Here is a 27,682-nt window from a genome sequence, read left to right on the forward strand (position 1 = left end):
ATAATAATAATAATAATAATGAAAAAGAAGGGAAGAAGAAAAAATAAGACTCAATGTTCAAAAGTGCACTATAACGAAGAGCATTTCCAAATCAAGTGAAATCTTTGCAAGAATTGATAACAATACTTAAGATGAAGATGTGTGACAACACCGAAGGTAACAATAATCTAAAATACTATAAATAGGAATTTCACATATAGGATAAATGTTGACTATAAAGACATCATAGAATACATTGTACACCAAATGAATCAAATAAAACATTAGTTGCACTGAGATTATACCAATGAAATCAGACCCTCTAAAAATGACAAAAGTTAAAAAACCTTTCATTGCTTCTTTTTCAGAATTTTCAAAAACCAAACAGCAGGAAATCCTATTGTTCCTGGGGCAAATAGTGAAGAAGCGTTTTAAAATTCAGTTGGACAGAACCCTATTTTAAAAAATTGTAAAGTCAGCTCAGGACAGATACAACTGTACTCTTTTCAGTAGGACTTAATCTTTAAATCTGAATCGAAAATAACACCAAGATTAGCAACTTTACATTAATCTAAGGATTTAATTTCACAGGATTATTATTATTATTAGTCTGAGAATTACTTTGGCAGTTCACGTCCTAGTTGCATTGCATTTACCAGGCTTCGTTAATCTCATGTAACACAGTACATCAATTTTCTTTTCATGAACTAATGTTAAACTGAATGTCATGTTTCATACAATATTGATTAGGTCTAAATATTTCTGGTATCCATGTTTCCTAAGGTCAAACCTAATAATATTTCATCCTAATTATACTGTTTACTCTTAGTAGCATAGGTTAATGATCATAAATGCATGTTCGTGATAGATCATACACGTTTGGATGAAAACGTTTTCAGTTGATTAAAAATAACCTTGGCGGTTTATTACAGTTACAGTGTTCACGTTGTGGGTTCTCCGTCCAAAGGACGCGATGGGGTCCAAGTCGCTGCAGAGACACGCGTTTACTTTTTAATCACCAATTAAACCACATTTCCCGTGACTCACATCGATCTCGAAGCGCCAGCCACTCATAATACGTCGCATGTCATCTTTTTTTTTGGGGGGGGGGGGGGGGAGACGACGTCACGTGACGTTTGTCAAAGCGCTCGCGTCGCCACGAGCTTCTCGTCGCCGGGTTGTTACGTTAGATGCTGTTGTGAGCGCGTGCTCTCCGGTCGCGTCCCGTTAACGCCCACTTCGGAACTGCTCACTTCGCCCAGGCAGCCTCATTCATCGGACGTAAAGCGGGCGGGTAGTGGCTGAACATCCCCAAGCGGGCAGGCAGCGAAATGTTCGCCGGTTACTGAAAATATGAGGCCGGGTTGAAGTTAGTAACCGTCGTTAGCTTTTTTTTCTTTTTCTCTTCGATAACTGGCGTTGTCTTTCCACCGCAACTCAAACCATCTCAGCGGAATGGAATCTGGATTTCTTCGTTAGGACCGTTCCGAAGCGCTCGACCTGCCTCGGACATAGGCACACTTCCTCGTTGCCTATTTTCCTCATCACGGCTGCCGCAGACGGGCCACCCTGCTTTAGCCCATTTACCCGCCTGGCCGACCGCTGGTTGTGGCATCTGGGCACATCGGAACTGGCCGAACGTCATTATCGAGACCTAAACGTGCCTGTGTGTGCTGTGTGTGTTGTGTGTGTTGTGTGTGTGCGCGCTTCTTGCTGCCTGGATAATGCCGACACATCTGCGGTTCCGGAGAAGGTCATTCCTTGGGCTTTTATTCCTGTTTTCACTGTCCACCTCTGCATTGTATTTCATCTACTCCGCCCCCGGAATAGGTAAGTCAAACCGAACGGACATGGTGAATGCTACCTACCCCCCTACACGGTAGGATGTTGTAGGGTGTTTAGAGCGGGTCGCTCGGTCATGTGTTTCTGGGGGAGTGTAAAGCAGCTAAGGAGCCATGCGCGTCTGCGGAGCCTCACATCTCTCCCAATCGATGCTGATGCTCAGCTGATGCTGGAAGCAGGCCTATAATATAGACCATAATAACAGCGATACTGATGAGCATCATGGCGACCGCAATTATCATCCTCGTGTTCCCAGACGTGACATCCACGATTATAACTCTTACAGACGCTGCGGGGAAAAATATCATCTTCCACCAGCGTTGATTTTTTTTTTTTTTATTGGGAGGGGGGATTATTGTTGGCATGAGAGATGCGGATATAGGCCCACAGGCAGCTCATGCCTGTCTGGCTTTTTTAAAAAATTATTATTTATTTAGCTGGATAAAAACAAGTTTTCATTCATGTTTGCATAAGCCTTTAAATAGCAGTGGTGATTTTTAACCCGAGCGGATCATTCATGAGATCATCAGCTGCCTGGAAGTCACATGCCGTCGCGTTATCTCACATGTAATGGATCCCTCCTATCATTAATTAATGTGTCCAATCATCCCTGTTTGTCACTCCTTCCATCTCTCTTGACCGTGCGTGAAATCATTTTCAGCAAACTCAACCTTTATTACCTCCAACCTTTTGCATCTTAAAAAGGTGAAAAATCTTTTCAGCCCAGATAAGTCAAGCATGCTGGCAACAATGAAGCATATCTTCCTTCGTAGATGTCTTTTAGACTTCTTGTTACTTCCTTGAATCTGTGATAGAATCAGTCAGTTATAACTTATCACCGAGATGGATCGGGAACCAGAGGAAACACGAGGAACAGTTTGACACCGATTGTTAGAACGTTTCACAAATTTCTAGTGAAAACCAAGATGAGTAGGATATCCTGTTGTACTTGCTTAACAGGCCCGATTGGCCGTGCTTTGCTTGAAAAATTCCTAAGATGGTATCAGCCGTAATAAATCCACGACCCATCACCCATCGACATCCTATGATTTAGAGGATGTCTGTAAACATTTCAACTTTGATTGTTTATGATGGCTGACATCCTTTTGGCGTGAGGAATGTCTGCACATGTGACTTTAGTGTTAATGCTCACCAGTGTAGCCGTTCTAAAACATCAGAGAGAGGGCTGGTCTTTTTTACTCATCAAAATGGATATTGATCCATTCACACTTTCTACCTGCTGTGGACAACATGATCAATGAATTGGATCGATTCCTGTATAGAAAACACATTACTGACGGGAATAGCTGGTATGAGTCAAAATAACCGAGATCAGTGACGTCCTAAATGGGAAACTAATAAACAGATAAATAACCCAGAGTATTTTTTATTCACTTGTTCTTTTTTTTTTTCCAGCTCAAATATTGATGATGGTAACTGACAAAGAGCTCTTCTCGACCTTATCCGTCCTCTTGGGTGTCGCCTACCGTTGGGTTGTAATGGCCACGTGGTTTACTTGTGGTTTGTTCAGAAACATAACAAGGACCAGTCCATTAAATATAGATGGTAACCATGGTCTCAGCAGCTTATCCTGCTGTTACTAAAAGCTGTAGTTTAGTGTTTTACACTTGGAGTGCCTGGTGGAGCTCCTGCATCAGTTCTGAAAAGGGAAATGAGGTGGTGTGTGTGTGTGTGTGGGGGGGGGGGGCTTAAATGAATTTCTGACATCAACTGCAGGGAGTTTCGAGGGAAAACAAACTGAGCGAGTGACAATTCGAGGTAAAAATGGAGCATCCCAGTGGGTCATGTCATATTTTTTAATTGATCCCTGGTGATGTTCTGATCTTGCTTTCAGTGTCAGAAGCAAAAAAAAATTAAAAAAAATCCAACCTTCCTTTGCCCCCCCCCGATGGCCCTTGGCTTTCTTTCACTTGGCGCTGCGTGAAAGGTCACAAGAAAGTGAGAATCTCATTTTTTAAGTCAGCAGATCCTGAACATGAGATGAATGAAATGTCGCCGGAACACGCAGCGCGCCAACAAGATGGCGATGCAGACAAAAAGAACCCCCCAAAGAGACATTGAAGTAACGTGAAAACAAAAGCAGCATAAGACCATTTGATGGTCTATCTGTCATGGATATTGTATTTTTGAAGCAGTTGTAGTACTTTTATTGAACAGAGATATTGTTTACTGACATCAACTGGATCTTTTTACTGTAAAGGTGACTTTTAAAGAAGACTGCATGTTTTGTAATAGGATAATGTATGAGTTTTAAGGTCAAATCAGCAATTTGATGAGGGGACGCAAAGTCTGAGGAGGCCTTGTTACCCAGTTTGCAAAAAAAACAACAACAACCCCAAACTGGTGTGTCTTACTCACTGGTAGTAGTAATATTGATACATGATCATTATCTGAGGCTTTTGGAGATGCACCAGTAGAGCCACAGCTTGTCAGACAGATAAAACGGCAACTAGCAGAGGCAACATTTAAAGCCACAACACAACATTAGCAGTCGATTTAACAATCCCCAACAGACTACGTGATATTCAGTGTAGAATCGTCCATTAGACCTCCGGGTATCACAGTTCTATTAACCAAAAACTACGGTTTTATTGTGCAGAGAAGTTTAACGAGTGCCCCGTGGATCTTATTTGATTTGACTTTTCCATGTGGTCATAGTTAATGTCTTTGCATCAATATTTCCTCCCGATAAGTAGCAGCTGACTGTATGCCTGAACATAGGCCTGACCTCTTAGGAGCATATAAATAAGGAATTCTCAGAGAGGGTGTCTGTTTACATCATATCTTGTTCATGATAGTAATAAACACCATTCGAATATGCTGTCCGAGTAAAAGTGTGTGTAAGTGATCATCTGCAGTTTTCTGGTAGCCATTATTACCTTTCAGCATGACAATAATTGAACTAAACAATTTTCCTGTTTTAGTCTCCTGTAACCCCAGAATGGGGAGTTTTCTCTGCAAATGTGCTCCATTTATCATCGTGTGGTGACACATTAAAGGTGAACAGGGATCCTATAGCAACGAACGCTGCAAAAGAATCAGCAGAATAATTCAGAGCAAAGAAAAAACAGATGGGGAAAGGCCAAGAGGAAGAGGAGGAGGAGGGGAGGAATAAAGAAGGTAGAATGAAAAATGATGAGCTGGGCTGCTTTCGTTCTGCTGGTTTTCACATCGGGGGGAACCCATCGTGAACACCTGAGCTCAGCTTTCGCAGCAGAATTGCCCCAGTTTCACGGCTTAGCTAATTTTCATCTTCCTCCGCCTCTCGTTCGGCCTCTCCGTCTCATATCGTCGCCCCAGCAGCGACGTCGCCCACCCCCACCCCGAGCATGGTCGCAAGACCGATGAAGGGCTGGGAATGCAGGCCACAGCTGGGCCCCGATTGCAGCAGTTTATTTAATTAAAACATGAGAGGATCCCACCGGAGTGAATGCTAGGGAAGACACAGGCTCTATTTATAGGGTTGAACACAGATGCACGTACGTCTCTGCATCCTGGGAGAGCAGCGGAGGCAGGTGCTTCCCTCTTGTCTCCAGCAACCGCTCTCATCCTCCCATCGGATTGGATGTGCATTTGCGTGCGCGCATCCGTCCCGGCCCTGTGTCTGTAATGCTGTGCTTTTAATGTGGACCAGATTTTTTTCTAGGTGCGGCTCGGTCACACGCAGCCAGTGGTGAATCTCCAAAAGCCATCCTCGACAGTGTGAAGCAATCCAGACTCAGGCGTTTTTTTGTGAAGCATCGTTAATTTTACAAAACTTGTTTACGGCGATACACTACCTTTACTCAACATGGAACAACAAAACATTGCGTAATGGAAATGCAGCCTCGACTGTTGTTGTTTCCGCTTCGTGATTGTGTACATGGCTTGAAAGCAATCTTACAGTTGTGTTATTGCCTTTTCGTAAGACTGGTTGACATGTAGGGAATGCCTCGTCTACCTGTCGTAATTTCACTGCAATTGTTTTGAGCGTGTAATCTGCAAGTAAGAACAAATCTCAGAAACAAATGATTGCCAAAGCCTTGTGACATAAGGGCCCCTCCTACTAGTAAAGCCGGGAAATGACTGCAGATGTGCCACTGGTGGTCTGCTTTCTCAGCAGGTACTCTAACGGTTAGTCATAAACATCTGTGCTGCCCAGTCAAATTTTGCATGCCCCCGATTTTTAGACTTTTAAATTGTCCATATAGAATCATATACCCTGTGCATCTCAATGAAATTACAAGTTAAGAGTCTGTTATTGTAAAAAATATTATGACAACAATTATTCAGTTCTTTGATAAAGAAGTAGATGAGCTAGTATTGGGATCTATAAGCTACCTGAGAAATCCATGTGAACCTCAGGGTTTGCCTGCCAGACTGAACCATTCCACTTAAGTGTCACCACTCAGCTTTTACAGCTTCAATAGCAATCAGTCACTCCATTTACACAACAGCAGGCTTTTGATTTAAGGTAATGTAAGATGAACTTTGTGGTAAAGTTCAAAATATAAATCAGTTTAAACTTAACAAGTAATCTGGTAGTCTTCAGTAAAATATATCTTGCAATTATTATCAAATCCGGTGATAGTGTAGGAATATGTTTGCATGATATAATGAAGTAGTAGTTTAATAATACTTTACTGAGAAAGTGTTTTGTTTTTTTTAAAGAATATCATGTTTGTGATTTTTCTTTTTTCGTGTGTCATCAGTACATATCCACTTTTTTGGAAAATGTTTTTTGTCATCTGAAGGTTATGTACAGTCACAGTCAGTAATGATGTGTTGATTTTTTTTTTTGCAATACATCATAAATTACAGGGGTCTATCTCAACAGTGATGCTGTCATTATGGGCAAAGCAGGTATCATGAATTATCCTGTAATTACAGTATGACATTTGATAGTTGAGTGTTGGATGCTCTCACCCCTCCCCTACCTACAGGAATTAAATTTGTGTGCAAAGACCATGATTTATTTTTGCCTTGTCATCACTTTCATGACTAAAATATCATAGGCCACTTACTGTACATACTATCACTCTGTGCACATTTGACCTTAATTGGATGGTCTTCCTTCACCACTGCTGAGCACGCTGGTCTCTAAAGTGTTCAGAGAAAGCCGTTTTCCCAGAGCAGTCTTAAACATTTCCTGTGCTCACACCCATGAAACTATGTGTGAGTGTGCACAAATGCGATTGTCCATCCACATGTGTCTTTGTTCGTGCAGCCACTTCCTTTAGGCCTGATTTCCCCAAACGCAATCTTTGACTCTCCCACACTAACATTTGCATTCTAATTTGGGTAAAACTTTTCTTTCGTAGAGACTATCTTAGAGCTTCCAGATTTTTGTTTTTGCTTTGCATCAGAAGAAGGAAGAAGATGTTTCTCCACTTCATCCAGGTTGTCGTGCTTTGGTGACAGCGTTCATTAGATGCCTTTGTTACCCAAGCCGGGTTTTTACGTCAGTAATCCATTGAGTTTGTTGCTATGGAAGGTGTACGGCTCAACCTCTTAAGCCTGGAGCCTTTTCATGCCACACAGATAAGCTAAAACTGCACTATTTGATAAATGACTTCACTTGATGAATATTATTCACACCATTGAGGACACAGGGGACATAAACCCCAAATCACCACTTTCTGTGGTTTAAGTGTCTCTCATAATTCTTGTGAAGTTTCTTTTCCTTAAAGGTTTATGGACTTGAAAATTTACGGTGTTGATGGAGGTAACCACAGCGCTCATACACACACAATTCCTCTGGTTGTAAAATAGTTGGGCATGCTTTCATGCAAGGTAATGCTTAGTTAGGGGGTGTGTGTTTTTGTGTGTGTGTGTCTGTGAAAGGTGGTGCCATTGGCAGCAGTTGTGCCCATGTGTGTTTAACACTCATGTTGTTACAGTGCTGATGTGCTTCTGGTATTGATGCAGTCGGGTTTTTCTGGCACTATTAAAACCATCCATCTATCGTCCTCAAGGCCCCACTGTAAACGCCACCCCCCTCACCCACCCTACCTTCAATCCTCCTCCTGCTTCTTAATTGATCCATCCATTTAGCTTGACTCAGCCAGCCTCTTAAGGCTAATTTCCAGAAGCTAGGAATAGCCAGGGTGAAATATTAACTCGGTGCCAAGCTGCCTCACATAGATTCCGTCGTGAATAAACAAGTTTATGAATAAACAAGCGATACATTATGCAGCCCCTCTATTTATTCTCTACACTTTATTGTCTGCAAAAATGGAACATTTATAGGCAAATGGTATCAAATCAGAATGAAAGGGAAACATGGAAAGCTGGATACACAGCACTTCAGTCAGTGAAATTCCTCTGGCTGTAGCGCTTGTGGTCTGGCGTTTGGTATTTTAACTGTAGTTGCCATGGTTCCCCAAGGGCTTGTTCCAATCCAGGACAGACATTTTTTTTTCTGTCACAGTAACTGCAGAAACATGCCTCCCTGGTTCCCAAGATGATCTGGAATCTTTGGCTGATTTTGAACAGACAGTTTGTGGACGACGTCTGCACACAAAAGGGATTCTGCTGTAAAAGTTGTTACAACTAGGATGAAACCTTTTAGATAATGGCTTTATTTTCTGTTGCAAACTATCAATGACAGGACAAGACAACACTTCATTACTTGAACAAACACATCAGAATTGTTTTTGCTGCTCTTGTCTAGACATTGCATATTTAAAATTTCCCTGCTGCGCACCTGCAAAGAGATTCCTTAAGAAAGGACAGTAGTTAAACGTCACTGAAGTGTCAGTTCATTGCACTAAGTCAGTCAGAAGTGTGTGTGTGTGTGTGTGTGTGTGCGTGTGCGTGCGTGCGTGTGTGTGTGTGCAATGTTCTTAAAGTTCTGACCTCGTGATACCTGCAGTCATTCATCATACAAACATGCACACACACACACACACACCTCCTGCACTCATTCCAACCACGGTTTGCTACAATACGCAGGACCACTGAGCAGCTCCTTCAGCAAAACTTGATTACTGTACATCAGTATTTACGCTGACGCTGGAATTTCAAATGTTCCTTTTCTTGTATAAAAGACAAAGTTTGACTTCTTGTGCACAACCCAAACAGAATAAAGAGATCACTCCATCTAGTATTTTAAAGACTTATAGACAGCATGGAACACTGTTAGTTTATAACATTTTAGGAGTAGACAAAACATTCACAATCAATTCAGTCACAAAAAGACATTGTTTGGTGGTATATTCCAAATTATTAAAGGAAGTGTCTGCTTTTTCTTTATTTGACTTAAATTTTGATAAATATTTAAAAGTTAAAGCGATTAATCAGCAGTTCATTTCAGTGACATTTTCCGAATAATGTGTACACAGTAATCATTCCAGTTATTAGGTGCGTTACTGTTTGGATAGTTAAACATGGAAAGTCACTTTTATCTACTTATTTTTTTTAGCTTATTTGAAGTTGAACAATCTAGGCATGCTACTTCTCAGATTGTCAACCTTACTCAAGTGACAAAACATAGCTGGTATGGGGATGGAAAAGTTTCAGATGTGTAATCCCCTAATCCCTCTCAGTTAATTAAGCATCAGACACAGAAAATTGTGTAACAAGGGAAAAAAGAATATTGAGCAATACATGAAAATAAATGAAATTATGCAATGAAGAATAGTAAAATAAAAATCCCTTTCAGTCTTAGTCCTGTCAGTTAACAATTTACTGTGTAAAATACTTGTAAACCTATTTTCTCTGGACTCTGAGTCCTGTATCTGAAGCCGATGGGGCCTCTCTGCTGCAGGTGGTCCATGTCCACACATGTCTGGCTTTATGGATTAGAATGCTGTGTGTAAGGTGTCTCGTGTTGCTACTTGGATACTTTACCGCAGACAGATGGTAGAGCCGAGCGCAGTGGAGATGAGGAGAGTGGATGCATACCAATGTTTAGACAGAGACGTAACCTACGTGCCATTTCAGAAGTGGACTGGAGGTCTCATGTTGAGACGCTAATCATTTACGTAACCTAATCATCCTGAGGAGAACCCCAGTCTTTGTTGACCCGCACTGAGCCTCCCTTTGTTATTGAGACTGTTTCCATGGTGACTTTGGTGTTTGTGGGCAGTCAAGCTGTAACCTGTGATAAAGCTGTCGTGAGGAGAGATGATGATGCCAGTGAGGATATCCAAACATGTTCATCCCAGGTTAACTTCCGTTGATGGGATCATTGATGGGATCACTGCACCTGTTTCCCCATCAAAGTTTAATGATAGATTGACGTGTCACAATCAATACTATTGTTTAAATGACACGTTGCCATAGAAATAACGGGGGTAGCCTGAGTGACATTTAACTGCTGGACAGATTTCCACGACACATCGTGGAAAAGTGGGACATATCCTAAAAAGAATTGAATTTTGGAGAGCATCTGGATACATGAGTATGTTTTGTCCGTCTATTTAGGCCTGCTTGAATTTTGTAATAATTAAATATTATGATTTAAAATTATCTTGACTAGCTAGAACCTGAGCCTGAAGACAACAAGCAGATAAAGATTCATATGCCTTATTTTTTTTAAAGGTTGCCTCCTTTTAAAGGCTAGAAAACAGATAATACATCTGAGTTAGTGCTTGTTTCTGTTATTCCAGATCATAGTCATTATATTGGTACAGTCTTGCCACTGAAACTGATGTATGTCATGATATTGATGCTCAAAATTTCTGACAGAAAAGAAATGATCCTGAAAAAAAACAGATCTTGGCTTTCAGTTGAGATACCTGGAGTAGATTTAAAACTGAATTAGTCTCATCCCGTAAAAAATCCATGTGAAAGTTATGGGATATCAAAAATGCTGAGGAAAAAGTCACGTGAAAATATGGGTGTGTGCATTATCTTACATTCATAGAGTAAAGGCTTCGTTAAATATGGTTAAATCTTTGGTATATTTTTTTTGATGGGCTGGCCCTGAACGTCTGGTGCGAAGCGCCAATTGATTTTTCAGTGAATGACCTTATCCAACTGATCCATTACTGTTCTGCACCACTGCTGACCACCAGACTAATTTGTTTGCCTCTAATGTAACATCTTGTATTTAATTGATCTTGGTTTTGTCAAAATCGCTTTTTTTTCATTCAATAAAGGTATTATTGTGGAAATGAAAGTGTCATTCATTGAAAGATGTTTATTTGTAGTTCTTATCTCGTAAAAAGGTCCTGGAGTTGCCCCGGCTAGTTAAAAAGATGGGTCATTGATCCCCCCCTCAACCACTTACTTTAGCTGTTAAAGTTTAACAGAACCCTTAAAGCAGCCATTTTGATGCAGAATGTTAGACAAAATTACCAGATGACATATCTATAACCAACCAGCACCAAATCTGGAGATAGTATTCAGATTGATTAGCTTCATGGGTCTTGTTTGATTCAGGTTGGTGTCAAAATATTGAGCAAGGTCCTGTAGAAGAAAAAAAAACCCTCCACTGATCATGAAAGAATCCTGATGTGATGCAAGCTGCTAGGTGAACATTTTCAGGGTCATGGAGTCATAATGTAAAGGTTAGCTTTTCACAGGTCTGACGTTCTCAGTTGAATTGACGTAATGGAGAACATGGTCTGCTTTGTGATCTTTGAGTGTTCTTTTGACGCTCTCATTTCCTCCTTGTCACTCCTATGTAGAGCTGAAAAACCTGTCTATTTTGTTACAGGACTGTCATCCTATGGATGGTAAAGAACCTCTGCAGTCCTCTTAGTGTGTGAAATGTTTTCCGTCAAGTGAAAGAAAGGACTTTTGGGAGTCTAGTTGCGATTTATTGAACATCTGCACACAGCACTGCAGTTGTGATCTGAATCACATGATAGTTTTGATTCATAATTATAATGCAAATCCCTTTTGTTTATCTCTATTTCTCAGAGATAGACTATGTATTTTCCAAGTTATGGAAAATAAGTCAAATTCAAACCAAAGATATTTACATACAGTTATGCTGCTGTGTGTTGATGAAACACCAAGCTTCATGTTCAAGTCAAAGTACAAATCAACGTGAATCCAACTTGTACACAATATGGTCATCAATGCACCGTGTCCTGGTGCACACCTGCCGCTTTATCGGGTATCCAGATCAACACTTTAGGTTGGCCATGGCAGCACGCATAAACAACCAACACCAAACCTACGAGCGTCATTAAAAGGCTCCGGTAATAACACCCCAGGAGGGCGGCTCTGTTGATTAACAAAGCACAGCAGAGGTCAGAGCTGATTTGCATGCACTGTATGATAATAAAGCAAATTCACTTAATGCGTATTAGCATTTTTTCATATTGGGCTTTGGTGGGACTGCATTAGATTAGAGGTTATAAGCGATCAGATGAGACACTGTTGAGTGAATCTTCAAGTAGAATTGCACAAAATATGTCTTTATGCCCCTTCGGTAGGGGGCGTATAAGGTTACCCATTCATTTTGTATCATTTACTAATCTTACATGTTATGGACATACATAAAATACTCTATCCATATCCTCAACAAAAAAAAGATAAAAGTCAAAGTAAATTCGCACATCCTTTATTGGGACCCTAAATCTTTTTGGGTGGTGAGTCTTTTCAAACATGTATGACCATGGACTCAAATTTATCTGTCATTCGATGATGAAAACATAATTACATGTTTAGCAGCTTGTCATAAATACAATACAGAACTTTTTCTTCCTGCTTGGTATTTTAATCCCCCACCATCACTTGCATTCTATTATGCACGAGCAATTCAATTTAATTCCAGCCTCTCCTGTAAAACAGGTTTTTTTCAATGGTACATCATTCAAATTAGTTTCCTTTCACGGAAGCACGTTGCAACCGCTCTGTACTAAAGTGCATTCATGCCACCTTTGTTTGTTTCTTCACTCTGAACCATACAACAATGCTCTGGTGTGTGATTTTTAGAAGGTTTGCTGGCATTTGTCCAGCAAAGTATGCATGAAGTTTAACACAGCAATGTCACTCGACATATGAATTGAGCAGTGTTTTTGTAAAGGATGCATTATTGTGGCAAAGAAAACATTCCCTGTTCGGTGACCGTTCACCCTGTTTTCTTTTCTGATCATTTAGAACTCAATGCAGATATTTGTTGTTTTACTGATTTCTAAGGCATCAAATTTTGGGCTGTACAGAAATGAACTGAGACTCCTCTTTGAATTGTTCACTCCATCCATCCATCCATCCATCTTCCGTCAAGACTTATCCTTGCGTGAGCCTGGAGCCCATCCCAGCTGACGTGTTTCCTGAGAGGCAGGGTTCACGTTGGACGGGTTTGACGGTTGATGACTGGGCCAACCGTCATTCACACACACGATACCATTCAGAGCACATCTGCTGCATGTTTTCGGACTGTGGGAGGAAGCCGATGAATGGTTTAACCAACACAGATGTGGGGAGAACATTGAATAGTCCCAGGGTGGATCAGAACCAAAAACCTTCTCGACGTTTCACCAGCTATCAGTATGCTACTGAACCACACTCAATGCATTAAAGCATCAAATACCGTCTTCTTAAATATTAATGAAACAAACTGCAGCAAGCAAGCCTGCCAAATTCTGTTTGCAGTTTAACTGACAAGCATTAACTAATTTCGGTGTACTACTATTGCCAGTGTACTAGCAGTCATGAAAATCACTTGTGTTCATATTTGTATTGGTGTGATCATTCAAATTGTTTTAGTTTCACAGGGATTTTGGGTGTGTGCTCCAGCCACAACACCCTGGAGAATTGTTGTATATTTGCTGAACAGCAGGAGCATGAAAATATAGCAGCGTTGTTGGTTGTTGCAGAGAATTAAATGTGGAGATCAATAGGGACGGGCAAGCGGACTTGCTCGTTTGCAGCTACTACTGCAGGGAGGTGTTTGAGCTGCTTGCTTTGGCCCATTTGTGCAGCCAACAGGAGTGTCCTGCAGCTGTGAGACTGTTGGGCGTGGGGGTAGCAGAGCGAACAGGAGCTGGGGTAGAAACCGGCTGCTAGTACAGTATGCTTTGCTGCATATTACTACCTGTCCTCTGTAGTTTTATGCATGCCCTGTAAACACTGTGTCATCGAGGCACTCCAATAGCAAAAGAATGCTCTGGACAAACGCCAGATATACAAAAAAGAAAAAGGGCCGTGCACATGGCAGCAGCATGGTACCGCAGGAATGAATCACTGCTTGCCAGGCCACAGCGCTCTCACCGCTATTACTCATTGATTGGGAAAATACTGGGCCATACTGGGTTTCAGTAAGATTATACATGCACGTGTATGTTTAGCAATAAATGCTCTGCTTTGAAATGGGAGACGGCAGAAAGAGCAGACCTGGGTTAGCAGAAGAATTCTTAAGAAAAAGAGTGAAAAGGAAAGAGAGACCACAGAGAGACGGAAGAGACTGAAAGGATTCGTGAGAAACCTGTCGTGTAGTTGCATTTGACATGACCTAAATTGAAGTATCACGACACCTGCAGTCCCAGGGCTTCTCTGCACCCTAAATAAATGAGCACAGAGAAGCGATGGACAGGTAGGTGGAAGGTTGTTGAAAGTTTACACCATGTGGGGGCCCAGAGTTGTTGGAAAACCACCCAGTCCATCCATCCATCCATTTCCTTGTAGACGAGACAATCCCAATCATCTCATCTTCAGCCCCTTCATCCACCTGCAATGACAGAAATGTGACGATGTAACAACGATGAGTGAAGTCTGATTTGTTTAGTTCAATATTAATGAAACCTACTTTTAGCTTAAAAACATCTTTATTTCAACTACTGTATGTATTCATTTACAAGTAGATGCATTTCAGACTATTTTGCCTGCAGAGGTTGAGGCTGATGTTACCCAGATAGAACCTCAGCTAAATATACGCTCTGTATTCTTTCTAGCCGAACTGATGTATATGTGCTGATTTCTTTTAAAGTTAGTGTAAATACAGGAACTTTAACCTTTTGTACAATTTCTCTTCCATAATTCATGTTGCCTCTGTCAAATTTAAAGAAAGTCCCAACCTTTAATTCCACCTTCATATCTCTTCAACAGGCAGGAATAGAAATAGAACAGATGCAGACAGAAAGAGGTAGTGTGTCTCTTGTGCTTGAAAAAGAATGTCTCGTATATTCACACACACATACACACAATCTGTGTGTCTTTCACTCTTCCTCTCTCACTTCTCTTTCCTTGCTTCAGAGCTGTTTCAAGTATTTGCTAGCAGTGAAATGACAACAAGGGGTCCTGACATCGTTGTCATTTATGCAAATCTAACCATGTCTGCTTCCTGTGGTTTTCTGCCATGTAGCGGCTCAGCAGATACGATGACACAAGGGAGGGTCTCTCTCTCTCACACACACACACACACACACACACACACACACACACACACACACACACACACACACACACTTGGAACATTAGAGCAGATGGAAGGGCAGAATGCCTAGTTCAAGACCAAAAATGAACTCGGAGTGGACCCAATGCCATCCCTGCTGGCATGTGTTCATGCAGGGTGATTTGTCTGATTTGCTATTTAAAAGAGTTTTTTTTTTTATCCTCCTGTAATTCATTGCACTAAGCTCACCAATTATATGAAGGGATGTACTTGGGCTTATTTTTGTTGGTTGTTGAATTTTCGTTTTGTATTGAACGATTGTCCCTTAAGCTCAGCATTTTAGCTGTTATCAGAGTAAATTTTGTCTATTAACATAGAAAAATTCCCTTTTTGTCAGGGTTCTATCTTTACTCTTAAGGGCAAATAAGAATGGTATCGATATTGAAATGAAAGTCTTAAACTGTATTAGTCCTCTCAATGGATAAGTCAACGAAGTATGCATCTGGAATTTGCCTTGAAGTCATTTATTCTCCTCAGTGTGAACGAAGGGCATCTACCTTGTGCAGCAGTGAGATAAAACCACCTTGACAATGGTTGTTGTAGTGGTAGTGGTAGTGGTGGTGGTGGCTGATGACTCTGCTGAGACTGATAAAATTTTGAAGTGTGCCGCTGTGCTATTTGGTAGCTGCCAATATTTAATTTTGTTTTGGTCTAAATTATTACATTTATGCTAATCTGACCCACCCACACTTGATTCTTTCGATTTCTGGTCCCAAAAATTTGAATGTTGATGATGAATTGTGTTACAGGGTTTCCTTCACCCCCACGGGTGCACTCTGACAGCAGGGGAGTGACCCTTAACTGTTTGTAATCTCATACGTTTAGGTGGATGGAAATCTGAATATGTTATAAGCACAGTGTGTGGGGACATTTTAGCGTCTGTGTTTCTCTATGCTAAATCATTCATTCATGTGCCACATATTGCTCAAAACTGGTTTACCTAATAATTGTTTTTTCCTCTTTTGACATACATGGACACTGTGAGTGTGTCTTTATTTTCACCTTCAAGTCACAGACAATAAATAAATTCTAGATATTGCTGTAAAGCACAACAGCAAATGTATTTCTGAAATTTTTAGTAGATAAAATAAAGAAGTCGCGGAGTGGTGAAGGCAAAGCAGAGTGAAATTTGTGAAACAGATAACAGTTAGAATGAAAGAAATTGCCCGAAGCTGAGAGAGGAATGAAAGCACAAGTAGTTCGGATGCTCTCAGGAAGTGGGCAGGGTGCCACAGACTGTGATAAGTGCTGACGTCATTTCTGTTGCAGATAATAAAGAGCATTCAGCCTGTAAAAGAGACATCTGCTCCGAGAGGCGTCTCCTCCATGTTGATTTTTTTTGTGTCACGGACCCTCGCTTTCTCTGTCCTTTTTATCAGCGAAGCCGAACTGTTTGTCTTCCAGTCCAATGAAGGAACTATTCTTGTTGATGCAATCATGTTGTTTTCCTGTCGTTGTGGTTCTATACACTAGGCTTGCACTAGGAGGTAGTATGACTAAGCCACTCAGTGTAAAAAAATTGAGCAAGCCACAAAAAGCCACATTCTGTGTCCAAGACAGTGGCGCAGTGCATGGATGACCGACGCTCGTTACGTGGGGCGTGGGGGGGACACACCCCCTGGGGGAGTCCGGGGTGCCTCCCCCAGGAAATGTTTTAGAAAATGGGGTTGTTTTCCTGCATTCTGGTGCAAAATCTTCTGTTCAGGTTACCTACAAAAATACACTGAAGTCAACTTTATTTCTGTCCTACTTTATGCAGGTATGAACGTGAGATTCAACAATTGAAAACTTCCATTCACTCTGTGAAGATACAGTCATACAAAATATTACTCAATGTTTACTTGTAAGTTTTACTTAGACTAGAAGACATTTTAACTTTTACCACCACCAACACCATTGGTATGCCATAGTTTAGTTGTTTTTTTTTAATTCAACAACATGATTTTTCATTTCAATTTAAAAAGGCATGAAAAATAGCAAGTGAGGTGAATACACATTTACATGCATCGCTGGTTATTCCTGCCAGTCATAGGGAACAAAAGTCTAAGACTACAAACAAGTATTGATAGTATCTTTCATTGACCTTCTGATCGGTCTGTCACCACTCCTACCCCCTCTCAGCATTCACCATTTGTTTATTAATGAGGACTTTAACACAAACTCTACTATAAAACACTGGATTCTTTTGATCGATCGTCCTCGCCTTGTTGTACACAAATTTGCGGGTTCAGCTTGTAAAAAAACAATATTTTGTTTTTCATTGGACGAGAGGAAGTCATGACCAGAGTGCATGTTTAATGATCAGGAGCGTTCAGGTCAGTTCGGCTAAATTCCATCGGAATGCGGAAATAGTGGCGCTAGCGGAAATAGCGAGCGACGCTAGCGAGCGACAAAGTTTTAAGTTTTAGCCTTTTTTCCGTAAAAATAAGAACGCCACTGTGGCTACCCAGTCTAAAAACCTTGTAGCCAATCTGGAATTTACTTCGCCTATGGCGAAGTAGCGAATGGTTAGCGCAAACCCAGACACACACACACACACACACACACTCAAAGTGTGTGTGTGGGCGTACCTTTGTGTGTTTGTGCATGTGATTGTGTGTCTGTCGTTATGTGGTGGACGACGTCTTGTGACCCACTGGCTGAGTAACATGTGACCTTGAATAGCACTTGACTAATATCCTCATTAAGAACCTGAGTCATGTTGTTTCTGCAAGACAGCAAATCGAATTAAGGAACACATTCACAGGGAAAAACCTGATATTTATTTGCCTTTAATTTGGATTAACTTCTCGCAGCTGCCCTCAGCATCTGTACAAAACCACCTTCATCCTCTAGCTTCACGATCTCCTAATATGTTCAGAGTGCTTAAATTCTAGATATCAAATGTCTTTTTTTCAGTGTTGTGAAAGCAGCACATAAAGTTTTCATGTATAAAAATAGTGGTTAGTAATGTCTCATATGTATATTTTTAGGCAAACTACAAAGTCTGTTTACTTCCTATATTCACTGTTTTATCACAGACGGTTGCGTTTTCCTTGTTGTCACATGCGTCACTTCCCTACAACCTTCTTACGTAGTTGCTGCTCGTTCCGTAAATGAAGTGGCAAACATCTCCATTTCACGATCAATAAATCTTGTCAACAACCTCATGGTCTGTCAACCCAATTCCCGACTGTAAAAACACGCTGATGAACAGAGCGAGAGGCAGAGTCATCCTCACATTAATTAATTAGCATCATAAGACAAACGATGAGGAAAAGAGAGAGAGAGAGAGACCCGTACAGTTTTTAAGATGAACTCTCTAATAGTGCCAAGAAAATTACACACGGGTGCAGGAAGGACATTCTCTGGTGTCAGTCCTGTGTCCTAGAACACTGCAAACAGTGTTTGTGTCACGGCAACAAGACTGTTGAAAACCACAAATCTCTGCAAAGGCCAGCAGCCCACTCTGTGGTGGAAGGTTCTGGGCTGGTATGAGTGCCTGTTCTGCTAGGTGAGCTTTTCCTTTGCTGAGATTAGAATTATTATAGACAATTATCATTTGAATACAGGCGTGACATTCCTGTCTACACATCAGGAAGTGGACACCTTCAGAATCAAGTGTGAACTGTAGATTTAAAAGTTTTTAAAAAATAGGGACAGAGCTACGAACACTACAAAACACATTAGAATATTACTTTAATGTTTCCTTTTATTTTCCCGGAGGACTGGTCAATCGGGAAGTAAGATTTATTTCTGTGTGTGTGTGTGTGTGTGTGTGTGTGTGTGTGTGTGTGTGTGTGTGTGTGTGAGGATCTGAGTTTGCTGTCTACGGCTCACAGATCCTATATACTCAAATGTCATACAAATGTATGCAATATATAATCATCAAATTTCCCTTTGCTGCCACCGGTGCACTCCATTCCAGGTCATTGTCCTGCACCCACCGCTGTGTGTTTAAAGACATGGTTTCCTGGCCGTCATTCATCCACTCTGAATAGCAGCGTTCATCTGTCACTATGCAGACCGTGTTAATTCTCTCCTACAGCTCTTCTCATGCCTATCGTAGAAAAGATCTATTTATTTTGATATTTTCTTTGAGTTCATGTTTTTATTTTCCATCAGAAAGCATTTCAAACATTACATGCTTACACTCATTTTCCATTTCTCCATCTGTAAAGAGCTCAAATGTACTCCTAATATCCATTGTGTTCTCAGCAAATGCTTGTATACTCATGCTTGGATGGAACGAGCATCCATGTAGATGTAGTCATCACCTTGGATGTTTGATGGTATATTTGATCCAAGTGTCTTTGTCTGGCTTCATAATGGCGTTCAGCATTTCCTATTTCACAGCCGCTACAGACTTAATACAGAATAGACACACTGGCCAAGTGCAGCTTATTGCAGGAAGAATAAATCCAAACTTTTCTCTCCAGACATGTCGGGAGACTGTTTTTCCTGTCGACTTTCTCACATCTTTTGAAAATACCATCTGCCAAGCGTGTATCTGTCTTCCACTTCGCGCACCATATCATATGGAGGAGCATAGCAGCGCATCTTGGCAGCCTATTGTAGCATCGAGCAGCAGTGGGACCATCAGCCATGAGACCCAGGTGGTTCTACTGAGCCAGACATTTAGCTGTTTTTCTTTAAAATGTTGTATTACTTGGCCCATGCAACACCTTCAGTTTGCTTCAGTTATATAAAGGAAAATGCAAATTTTTAACACCTGTCTGAATGAGGATTTTAAAAGCTGCCTTTAGAAATAAGAAATGAAAAGCAAAAAGAGTAAAGATGCAATAACATTAGAATTACAGTTCAGTTATAAAATGTCATGCATAAAATTTTATTACTCCCATAAACTTTCTTTCTTTTAAACGTATCAATTGAAATTCCAAACAATCAGGAGGGTGGGGGTGTAAAGAAATGAGGAACAGGAACTAGAAAAATACAATGAGTGAATGCAGATGAACAACAGAATGTAAAATTCAGGTCGTTGTTCAGTGTCGTCGTCGTCGTTATCAGATAAAAACTTGTAATAGCAATGTTTTTCCTGATGAAAATAACACAAAAGTCTGAAAGTGTGATTTTAAGGAGAAATAAATGTATAATTTGCTCACTGTGTGTTTTTGCGTATCGACGCTGCTGCAGGTTTGTATTGATGCACTGCAGCCGTTCCAGAGGGTCAAGAGACAATAAACTCCAATAGTTGCACATGAACAAAACGTATGTCTTTTTAAAAAAAATCAACATGCAGCCGATGGCAAATCCATTCGTCTTGTTCCAATCATCAATAGGTCGATGTTGCTCAGACAACAGTCATTGTTTGGGTTGGTTGTGAGTAATTTAGTGCTAATGCTCGGAGTAATTGCCTGTTTGCTTTCCAATATGTTTTTTTTTTTTTTTTTTACGGGCTGTTTGGACTGTTAGATTGCTGATAGTGTCATTCGCTCAACCTTTACGCTGACAAACATCCAACATTCACTGAGGAGTGATGTCTTTGTTCCCATCGTGCCCCAGTTCCTGAACGCTTTTTATGCGTGTGTGGTCTGTGGGTGTCACTGATACAGTGCGCTGTTGAAATGACCCTTTCTGCCAGTGACAGCTTTAAACCCTGAAAACTATGAGTGAGTGCATAGTGTGTGTGTGTGTGTGTGTGTGCGTGTGCGTGCGCGTGCGTGTGTGTTTGCATGCACAAACCATTTCTGCTGGGAGTAAAAACAGCATTTCAGCTGTTATCAGAGAGCTACCAGAACGAGACCAATCACCTCCCACTGCAGGACTATCTGTGTTCAGTTAATTGCCTTTTAGGGGAAAAGCAGGGTGGGGGTTTTGTGTATGTGTGTGCGTGTGTCTTTTTAATTGTTGGCTTTCTTTTTTTTTTCCATTAGACCTCTACCATAAGATGCAGGGTCCTTGCCTGGAAGTGTCCTCGCGAGCCTGCAATCCATCCTTCTGATGATTTACTTAAATGATAGGAACAAAAGGACTCGACACAAACTGATGCAAACCACGTCACGCAGAGACGGCAGGACAAGAGAGAGAGAGAGAGAGATGGACGAGGGGAAAATAGAGGGATGGACAGATAAGTGGAAAGGAGGAGGGATGTAGAGAAGTAAAGGAAGGGAAAAAAGTGGTGGGCGGGGCTTGGCGAACAGGCAGGCGTGCTCTTTGAGAGCTACAGAGGACAAGGTCGTTCAAGGACTCCTGTCATGCTTGATGGGGTACAGATGGGCGTTTGTGAAGGGATGAGGAGTGTGTGGTTGTTTCTTTTTTTTATTATTATTATTATTATAGGGGGGTGATGCATCAGCATGTTTGTGTGTATTGTGTATGTTGCTTATTTGTCTAGTGCTAATGGCCTTGTGTTGTTGCCTACTACACTCAAGGTCCAGGTCTCTCATGTTTAATTGCATTTGTCACAGTTTGTAGCCTTGAATACCTCAGCACTAACCCTCACTCCAGCCTCCAGAGCGCACGTTTGATGAGAGAGAGAATTGTATGCCCACTGCTTTGTACACCGCACATCACGTGTTGGCTCTCTTGGCCTCCTGTAGGGTTTTTTTTTTTTTTTTTTGCGAGTGTGCATGTAAAAACATATTTGTGTCCTGATTTGCTCTTTCATTAATACACACATATAATATACCTCACTATATTTGGCAGGCAGATGAGGAGGAGATGCCAACATTCTCCAAATATGATGCCAAGGGGTGGGGGGGTGGGGGTCTGGATCACACTCTTGAAGCCTCCAAGCGTTTTTCCATCATATGCTGTCTCGCAAACGGCGAACGCTCACGCGTGTTGTGTGTCTGTTTAAATCTGCGTGCATTATGGGTGAAATTGACCGGTTTCTTCTTTGTCTGTATTATTTTCGTTTATCGCTATTGTTACTATCCTTTGCAGGTTTGCTTGGGCCACTTTGCGATATGTGTGTGTGTGTGTGTGTGTGTGTGTGTATGTATGTATGTGTGTGTGTGTGTGTGTGTTGCAGAAAATGAAATGAAAACATTGATTCCAGTTACTGCTTAGCCACTTGTCTTTAGCCCTGCAGGCCTGGACGTTTGCACAAAACAAGATGAATGTCATGGAAACTGTAATACAATTCCGTATGACAAATCTCATCCCATAGATTTTTTTTAGCTCGGCAGCATTAATGCACACACTTACCGGCACGCACACACACACACACACACACACACACACACACACACACACACACACACACACACACACACACACACACATCTATGTGCATTCACAGAGGGGTGTGGATCCCATTGGAATTGCTTTTAAGATGAATACTGATTGGATTAATGGCCAGAGAGATTGTGCAGCAGGATTCAGTTTCACTGGGTCCATCAATTTAGCAGCACAGTGCTGGCATCCTGCTTCCAATACAGAAGCACGACTAGAAGTCAATGATACTGGAACTTAGAGCAAGAGTTCAGGAAAAATCAGTTTTGTCCATTCATTATCTGTTGAAATCAGGACTGTTTTTGTTACATTCATGTTTAAAATCGACACACATCCGTTTCCTGTGTATTCCAAAATGAGTGCTATCTGTAGCTTGGATGTAGATGTTATGAATGATTCCAGTTATGAAACTGAAGTGTCTCACAGTTTTACCACATCCCCTCTGTTCTTGTGCACCGGTGTCAGGATGTCCTCTGCCGTAGTTTTATTTAGGTCAACCCACATTTAAACGCAGTTCTTGCTTTAGTTGTACAGTATTCTCTTTGTCCTGCAGTCACAGTATCTCAGATTAACATTTTAATATTTGTTATATTTGCAATAAAAGCACCTTTTTGGAAACTCTTCTTCCTCTGTCAAGGCCAGTAGTGAGTTTGGTTCATATCAGGTGGAACTGTGTGTGTAAACCAGAGAATCACAATTAGGGTTACTGTCAAATAAGAAAGATGAATGAAATGCAGATGTCATGAGTTTTTATTTGTTTAGGCTAGGGTGTCTTGTGTCCAATAATAACACGGCTATGTTCTCCCTTTTCTTTTTCCCCCACACACAGTCAATGAATATGTGTTTATGGTCCAAGCCAGAGGGATCCAGATCAGAGAGAACGTGAAGACCATCGGGGCTCAGGTTCTGGAGCAGGTGGTGAGGGGAGCCTACAGCGTCAATGGAACAGGTAACTGCTTCGTAATGAACTCATTTAAGTTAAAAAGCTTATAAAGATATATCAAAACAGTGATATAATCCATAATCTACCTCTGTTTGTGACCCCAGATTATTCCTATGACTTCAACATGAGCGAGAGCGATGCTCCCCCCACCACCTACCTCCCAGAGGGCTTCACCTACCTCCCCTCTGACGTTTGCCCAGAGAGGCTGTTCTCCATGAGTAAGTGGACCGATAAACTGTGTGTTGGATTTAATTCTGGCTGATGATTATGTAATATATGTAAAACACCAAACAGAAAAAAAACCCAAAAGCCAGCGTTTTCTTTCGTTAATCTTGTATGACGACGACATGTTTGCTTTTCTTTTTTCTAAAAATGTTTCCTGAAGCGAATGTTAATGGAGCTTCTACATATTTGCTCTAATAATGAGTTTCGTCTAGCGTTCGTGTTGCACTTCCAGCTTTGATTGATGGTGCATGAAAATGTGTTGTAATAGCGTAGAATAGCTTAACCAAGCAAATTAAGCACTGGATTGCTCCACTGTCGCAGGTTTTGACAAGTACTGTACTCTTTTTTTGTTTTCCTCTCCTGTCATCATTTTCCTACCTCTTGTCCATTGTTCGTTCCATTCTTCATATCTTTTCCCCCTCATCCTTATTTATTTTATTGATATTTCTTATCTTATATCTCATCTCATACCTTCTGTTCTCTTCCTCTCCCTCTCTTTTTATTGCTTTTGACACACGCAGAGGGAAGGTTGGAGGTGAATATGAGTGAGGTTTCTCTGGAGGAGGTGGAGCGCTCCTTGCTGGAGAGTCAACCCAGTATGGCTCCAGGAGGCTACTGGAAGCCCAGAGACTGTATACCCCGCTGGAAGGTGAGTGTGAACGGGATGCTGTTGAACGACTCGAGCTGTTTTCACACTGGAACTTTTTGTTCTGCCGCTGACGCTCGGTGCCTCAATAGTTTTTTGCTCTTGTCATTGTCATTCATTGTTCGACATCACTTTTACACTTTGATTTTCACGCCTGGAAGAGGATCTGGTTCTTTCTTCGTGTCATTGTTGTTCCAGCATGTTGGATTCATTGCATTTGGCTTTTATATATTATGTGAGGTCCCACAGGCGCCGATGGGTTTTAAGTTGCACAGCGTCCTTCAGATGTGAACTCAGTAAACACCACCGGCAGATGCAGGAGCTGCATCTGGATGCTGCCCGCTGTCAGCGGTGCAAGCGGATGACTAGGAGCCACTTTTGTCAGCTGTTGGCTAGGATCTGAAGCAGGATTACCTGTCTGGATACGAGCTACAGGTGCTCTAGAGGAGGGTTTTAACAGCCCCCACAAAAAAAACACTTTCTGGGGTTTCGGCAGCCAATCAGCATTGATCAGCAAGCAACTGGAGCCGAGTGAAAGAGGCTGGAGTTTAGATTTCTCATCTTAGACGACACATGTAGCGATTGTTTTGCTCGTCCGTCTGTATTGACTTCGTAGTGAACGTGTCATGTGTGACAACAAAAAAAAGAAACGGCCTGGTATGAACCACCAAAAAGGAGTTTAATGTTCTGCACCAAATAGCATTTGACTGGTGTTGCTCAAAGCTCAGAACATCCCATTATTACCTCGTTCTTGCATTTCAAACGCATTGTTGCTGCTTTGAGCTTTTTTGTGCTGCTTCCAACCTCTTAGAAGATCACATTCAACCCACAGACAGGAGAGTGAGCCAGAGAAAAACATGTTTTTGAGTTTCATTGCTTGAAAGGTTGAATCTGAGAAGCATCATTGTATTTTTACTTGGAGGTCAGAGCGTTGACAGTCCACAATTATACTGTAAACAGTGTCTGTCACATACATGCTTTTACACCGCTGGGGTGCTCACTTACTCCACTGCTCACTGTGCAAATGACGATGTACTGGTTTTGTTGTGACATTCAAATACAGGGACTTTACACATGTAGTCATAGGTCAAAGTGTACAGCAAGCAGGCCACACATGAATCCTCGCCTTGTGCTCGTCGTTGCAGTTTCTTACTCTCCTATGATGTGTTCATTTTCATTTCTGTGTTTCATCCAACCGAGCGATCCTGCCTGCCATCTGTCTGTCTGTGTCTCATTCATCCGCCCCGGGCGGGGGGCAGGGAGGGGGGGGGGGCTGTCTACAATCTGACAACCAACTCTCTATCCGTCTCTCTTCTTAGTCTTTTCCATTTTACTCATTTTCAGTTCTTCCTGAGACAATTAGCATTTTGTTTTATTTTTTTTGTCGATGAAATAAGATTAAAAATACTGACTGTCACGAGGAAGAAGTGACCACCCGTCACAAACATTTAACGCCTTCATTGCATGAAAGAGATTTCGATGTCCTTCATCTGTCATCAGTCTTCACCCCCACGTTCCCATTTAACCTGCCGCTGAGAACTTACATCTCTACTCGGGTGCACAAAGTTTAAGTTCACTTTTTGGAGATTCCTGCTCACATTTATATGCATGTCATCTCATATCTATTTTACCATTATCCTTTTTTTTTTTTTTTTTTGTCCCTTAGGTGGCAATCCTAGTCCCATTCAGAAACCGACACGAACACTTGCCCATTCTCCTGAGACACCTGGTGCCAGTGCTGCAAAAGCAGAGACTCCAGTTTGCCTTTTACCTCATCGAGCAGGTATGCAGCCACCCGTTCAGGGTCACTGGCAGGTATCCACAGTTTTCCTGTAATGAGTATTGGACTTGCAGGAAGTGATACTACTCCTAAAAACACAAATACTCCTTATATGAAAGTGTTTCTTTTTTTCTTGTTGTTTTGCAGGGGGGCACTGAACCGTTCAACCGAGCAATGTTGTTCAACGTGGGATACAAAGAGGCTGTCAAGGACTTGGACTGGGACTGCCTGATCTTCCACGACGTGGACCACCTCATGGAGAACGACCGGAACTACTACGGCTGCACAAACATGCCCCGGCACTTTGCGGTCAAACTAGACAAATACTCCTACATGTGGGTCCCCTATCGTGTTTTCTGCGAGCGTGCGTAACAAATATGTTCCTCACTCAGACGTCATTTTAATATGTGTAATTGTCCCCCCCCCCCAAGGCTGCCGTATAACGAGTTTTTCGGCGGTGTCAGTGGCCTGACAGTGAAGCAGTTCAAAAAGATTAATGGATTTCCTAATGCATTCTGGGGCTGGGGTGGAGAGGATGATGACTTGTGGAACAGGTGAGGACTGTACACACACACACACACACACACACACACACACACAAATACTGAATACACACACACAGATAGACACGTATTGGAGTTATAAAGATATCATAAGAGGTGAAAATAATAAGTAACAAGACTGATTTTGAAGATTTTGAAGATGCTTTGACCCCTGGATAAGAGCTGATACGTCTTAAAACATTAAAAAGTCTGCTTCGTGTTTTTATTGACTCTTGGGATTGCCGTGACCTGGATGAATGCCAGTCTGTGCAAACAGACATCACAGAACGCACACTTAAAGCTCAGGCAGGTCAAACAGAGTGAACTGGCGAGCTGAATCACAACGGGCTTTTGTAATAGTTTCAGTATTTCCATTTCCTATTCCACATTGCATTGTTGTCCCTCCCTCCACCTACACAGCACCCAGGCAGCTGTACACACTCTGTGCTCTCAGACTACACCAGCAGCTCCTAATTGATCGGGTTGTATACCGCGTCTGTGTTTTGCTCGGCCTGCCTTCATGCATTATGAAGTAATGGATGTTAAATATTTTCACAGGGTGAGATTCGCCAACTACACAGTCAGCAGGCCTCACGGGGAGCAGGGGCGCTACATGTCCATCCCTCATCACCATCGTGGAGAAGCCCAGTTCCTGGGCAGGTCGGTGTTTGCACAATCAAAACACATTTCTTAACACATATACACACACACACACCGAGACACAAACACACACACACCCCATTTGGTTACAAGTAGAAGCTGATAATTGGAATGAGGCTTATGCTCATGTGGTGTAAGCCGGTCACATGCACGGCCAACACCGTGACTTTGAGAGAATTTTAACTCTTGCAAAGAATTTGCATGTGACATTCTTGTATGGCCCAGGGCTGAATTGCAACCGTTCTGTCTGATCAAACGCTAAGTTGCTTCAAACAACCAAGCACCCAAATGATCTTTTTCTTTATTTTTTTGTCAGTAAAAGCTATTGGGGAATTTATTATGGGTAAAAACAGTGAAGCGTTGCCTAAGAATGTAAAATTATCTGTGTAAATATTAAGATAGCCATGCCTGATTTACAAGATACTTCTACTGCGTTCAGTCCAACAACACTGCAGTGATCCTCTCTGTCAAAATAAATTTCAGTTCTTCGTTTACAGATGATAATGAAAACTGTTCCTGTACATATTGTCTCAGGTGC

At 41.6% G+C, this 27,682-nt stretch overlaps 1 protein-coding gene across 1 annotated transcript in view; it reads left to right on the forward strand.

Moving 5' to 3' along the window:
• The first annotated feature begins 1,187 nt into the window (after positions 1 to 1,187).
• Positions 1,188 to 27,682, forward strand: part of b4galt5 (UDP-Gal:betaGlcNAc beta 1,4- galactosyltransferase, polypeptide 5) — a 30,685-nt gene continuing 4,190 nt past the window's right edge. The window contains exons 1-8 of the mRNA XM_068335572.1: positions 1,188 to 1,809; positions 23,178 to 23,297; positions 23,396 to 23,509; positions 24,038 to 24,165; positions 25,829 to 25,945; positions 26,090 to 26,277; positions 26,374 to 26,496; positions 27,043 to 27,144. Of these exons, the coding sequence (XP_068191673.1) occupies positions 1,704 to 1,809; positions 23,178 to 23,297; positions 23,396 to 23,509; positions 24,038 to 24,165; positions 25,829 to 25,945; positions 26,090 to 26,277; positions 26,374 to 26,496; positions 27,043 to 27,144 (998 nt within the window). The 5' untranslated portion in view covers positions 1,188 to 1,703. The remainder of the gene's footprint in view (positions 1,810 to 23,177; positions 23,298 to 23,395; positions 23,510 to 24,037; positions 24,166 to 25,828; positions 25,946 to 26,089; positions 26,278 to 26,373; positions 26,497 to 27,042; positions 27,145 to 27,682) is intronic.

This window comes from Antennarius striatus, chromosome 2 (assembly GCF_040054535.1).
Source record: "Antennarius striatus isolate MH-2024 chromosome 2, ASM4005453v1, whole genome shotgun sequence".
NCBI lineage: Eukaryota > Metazoa > Chordata > Actinopteri > Lophiiformes > Antennariidae > Antennarius > Antennarius striatus.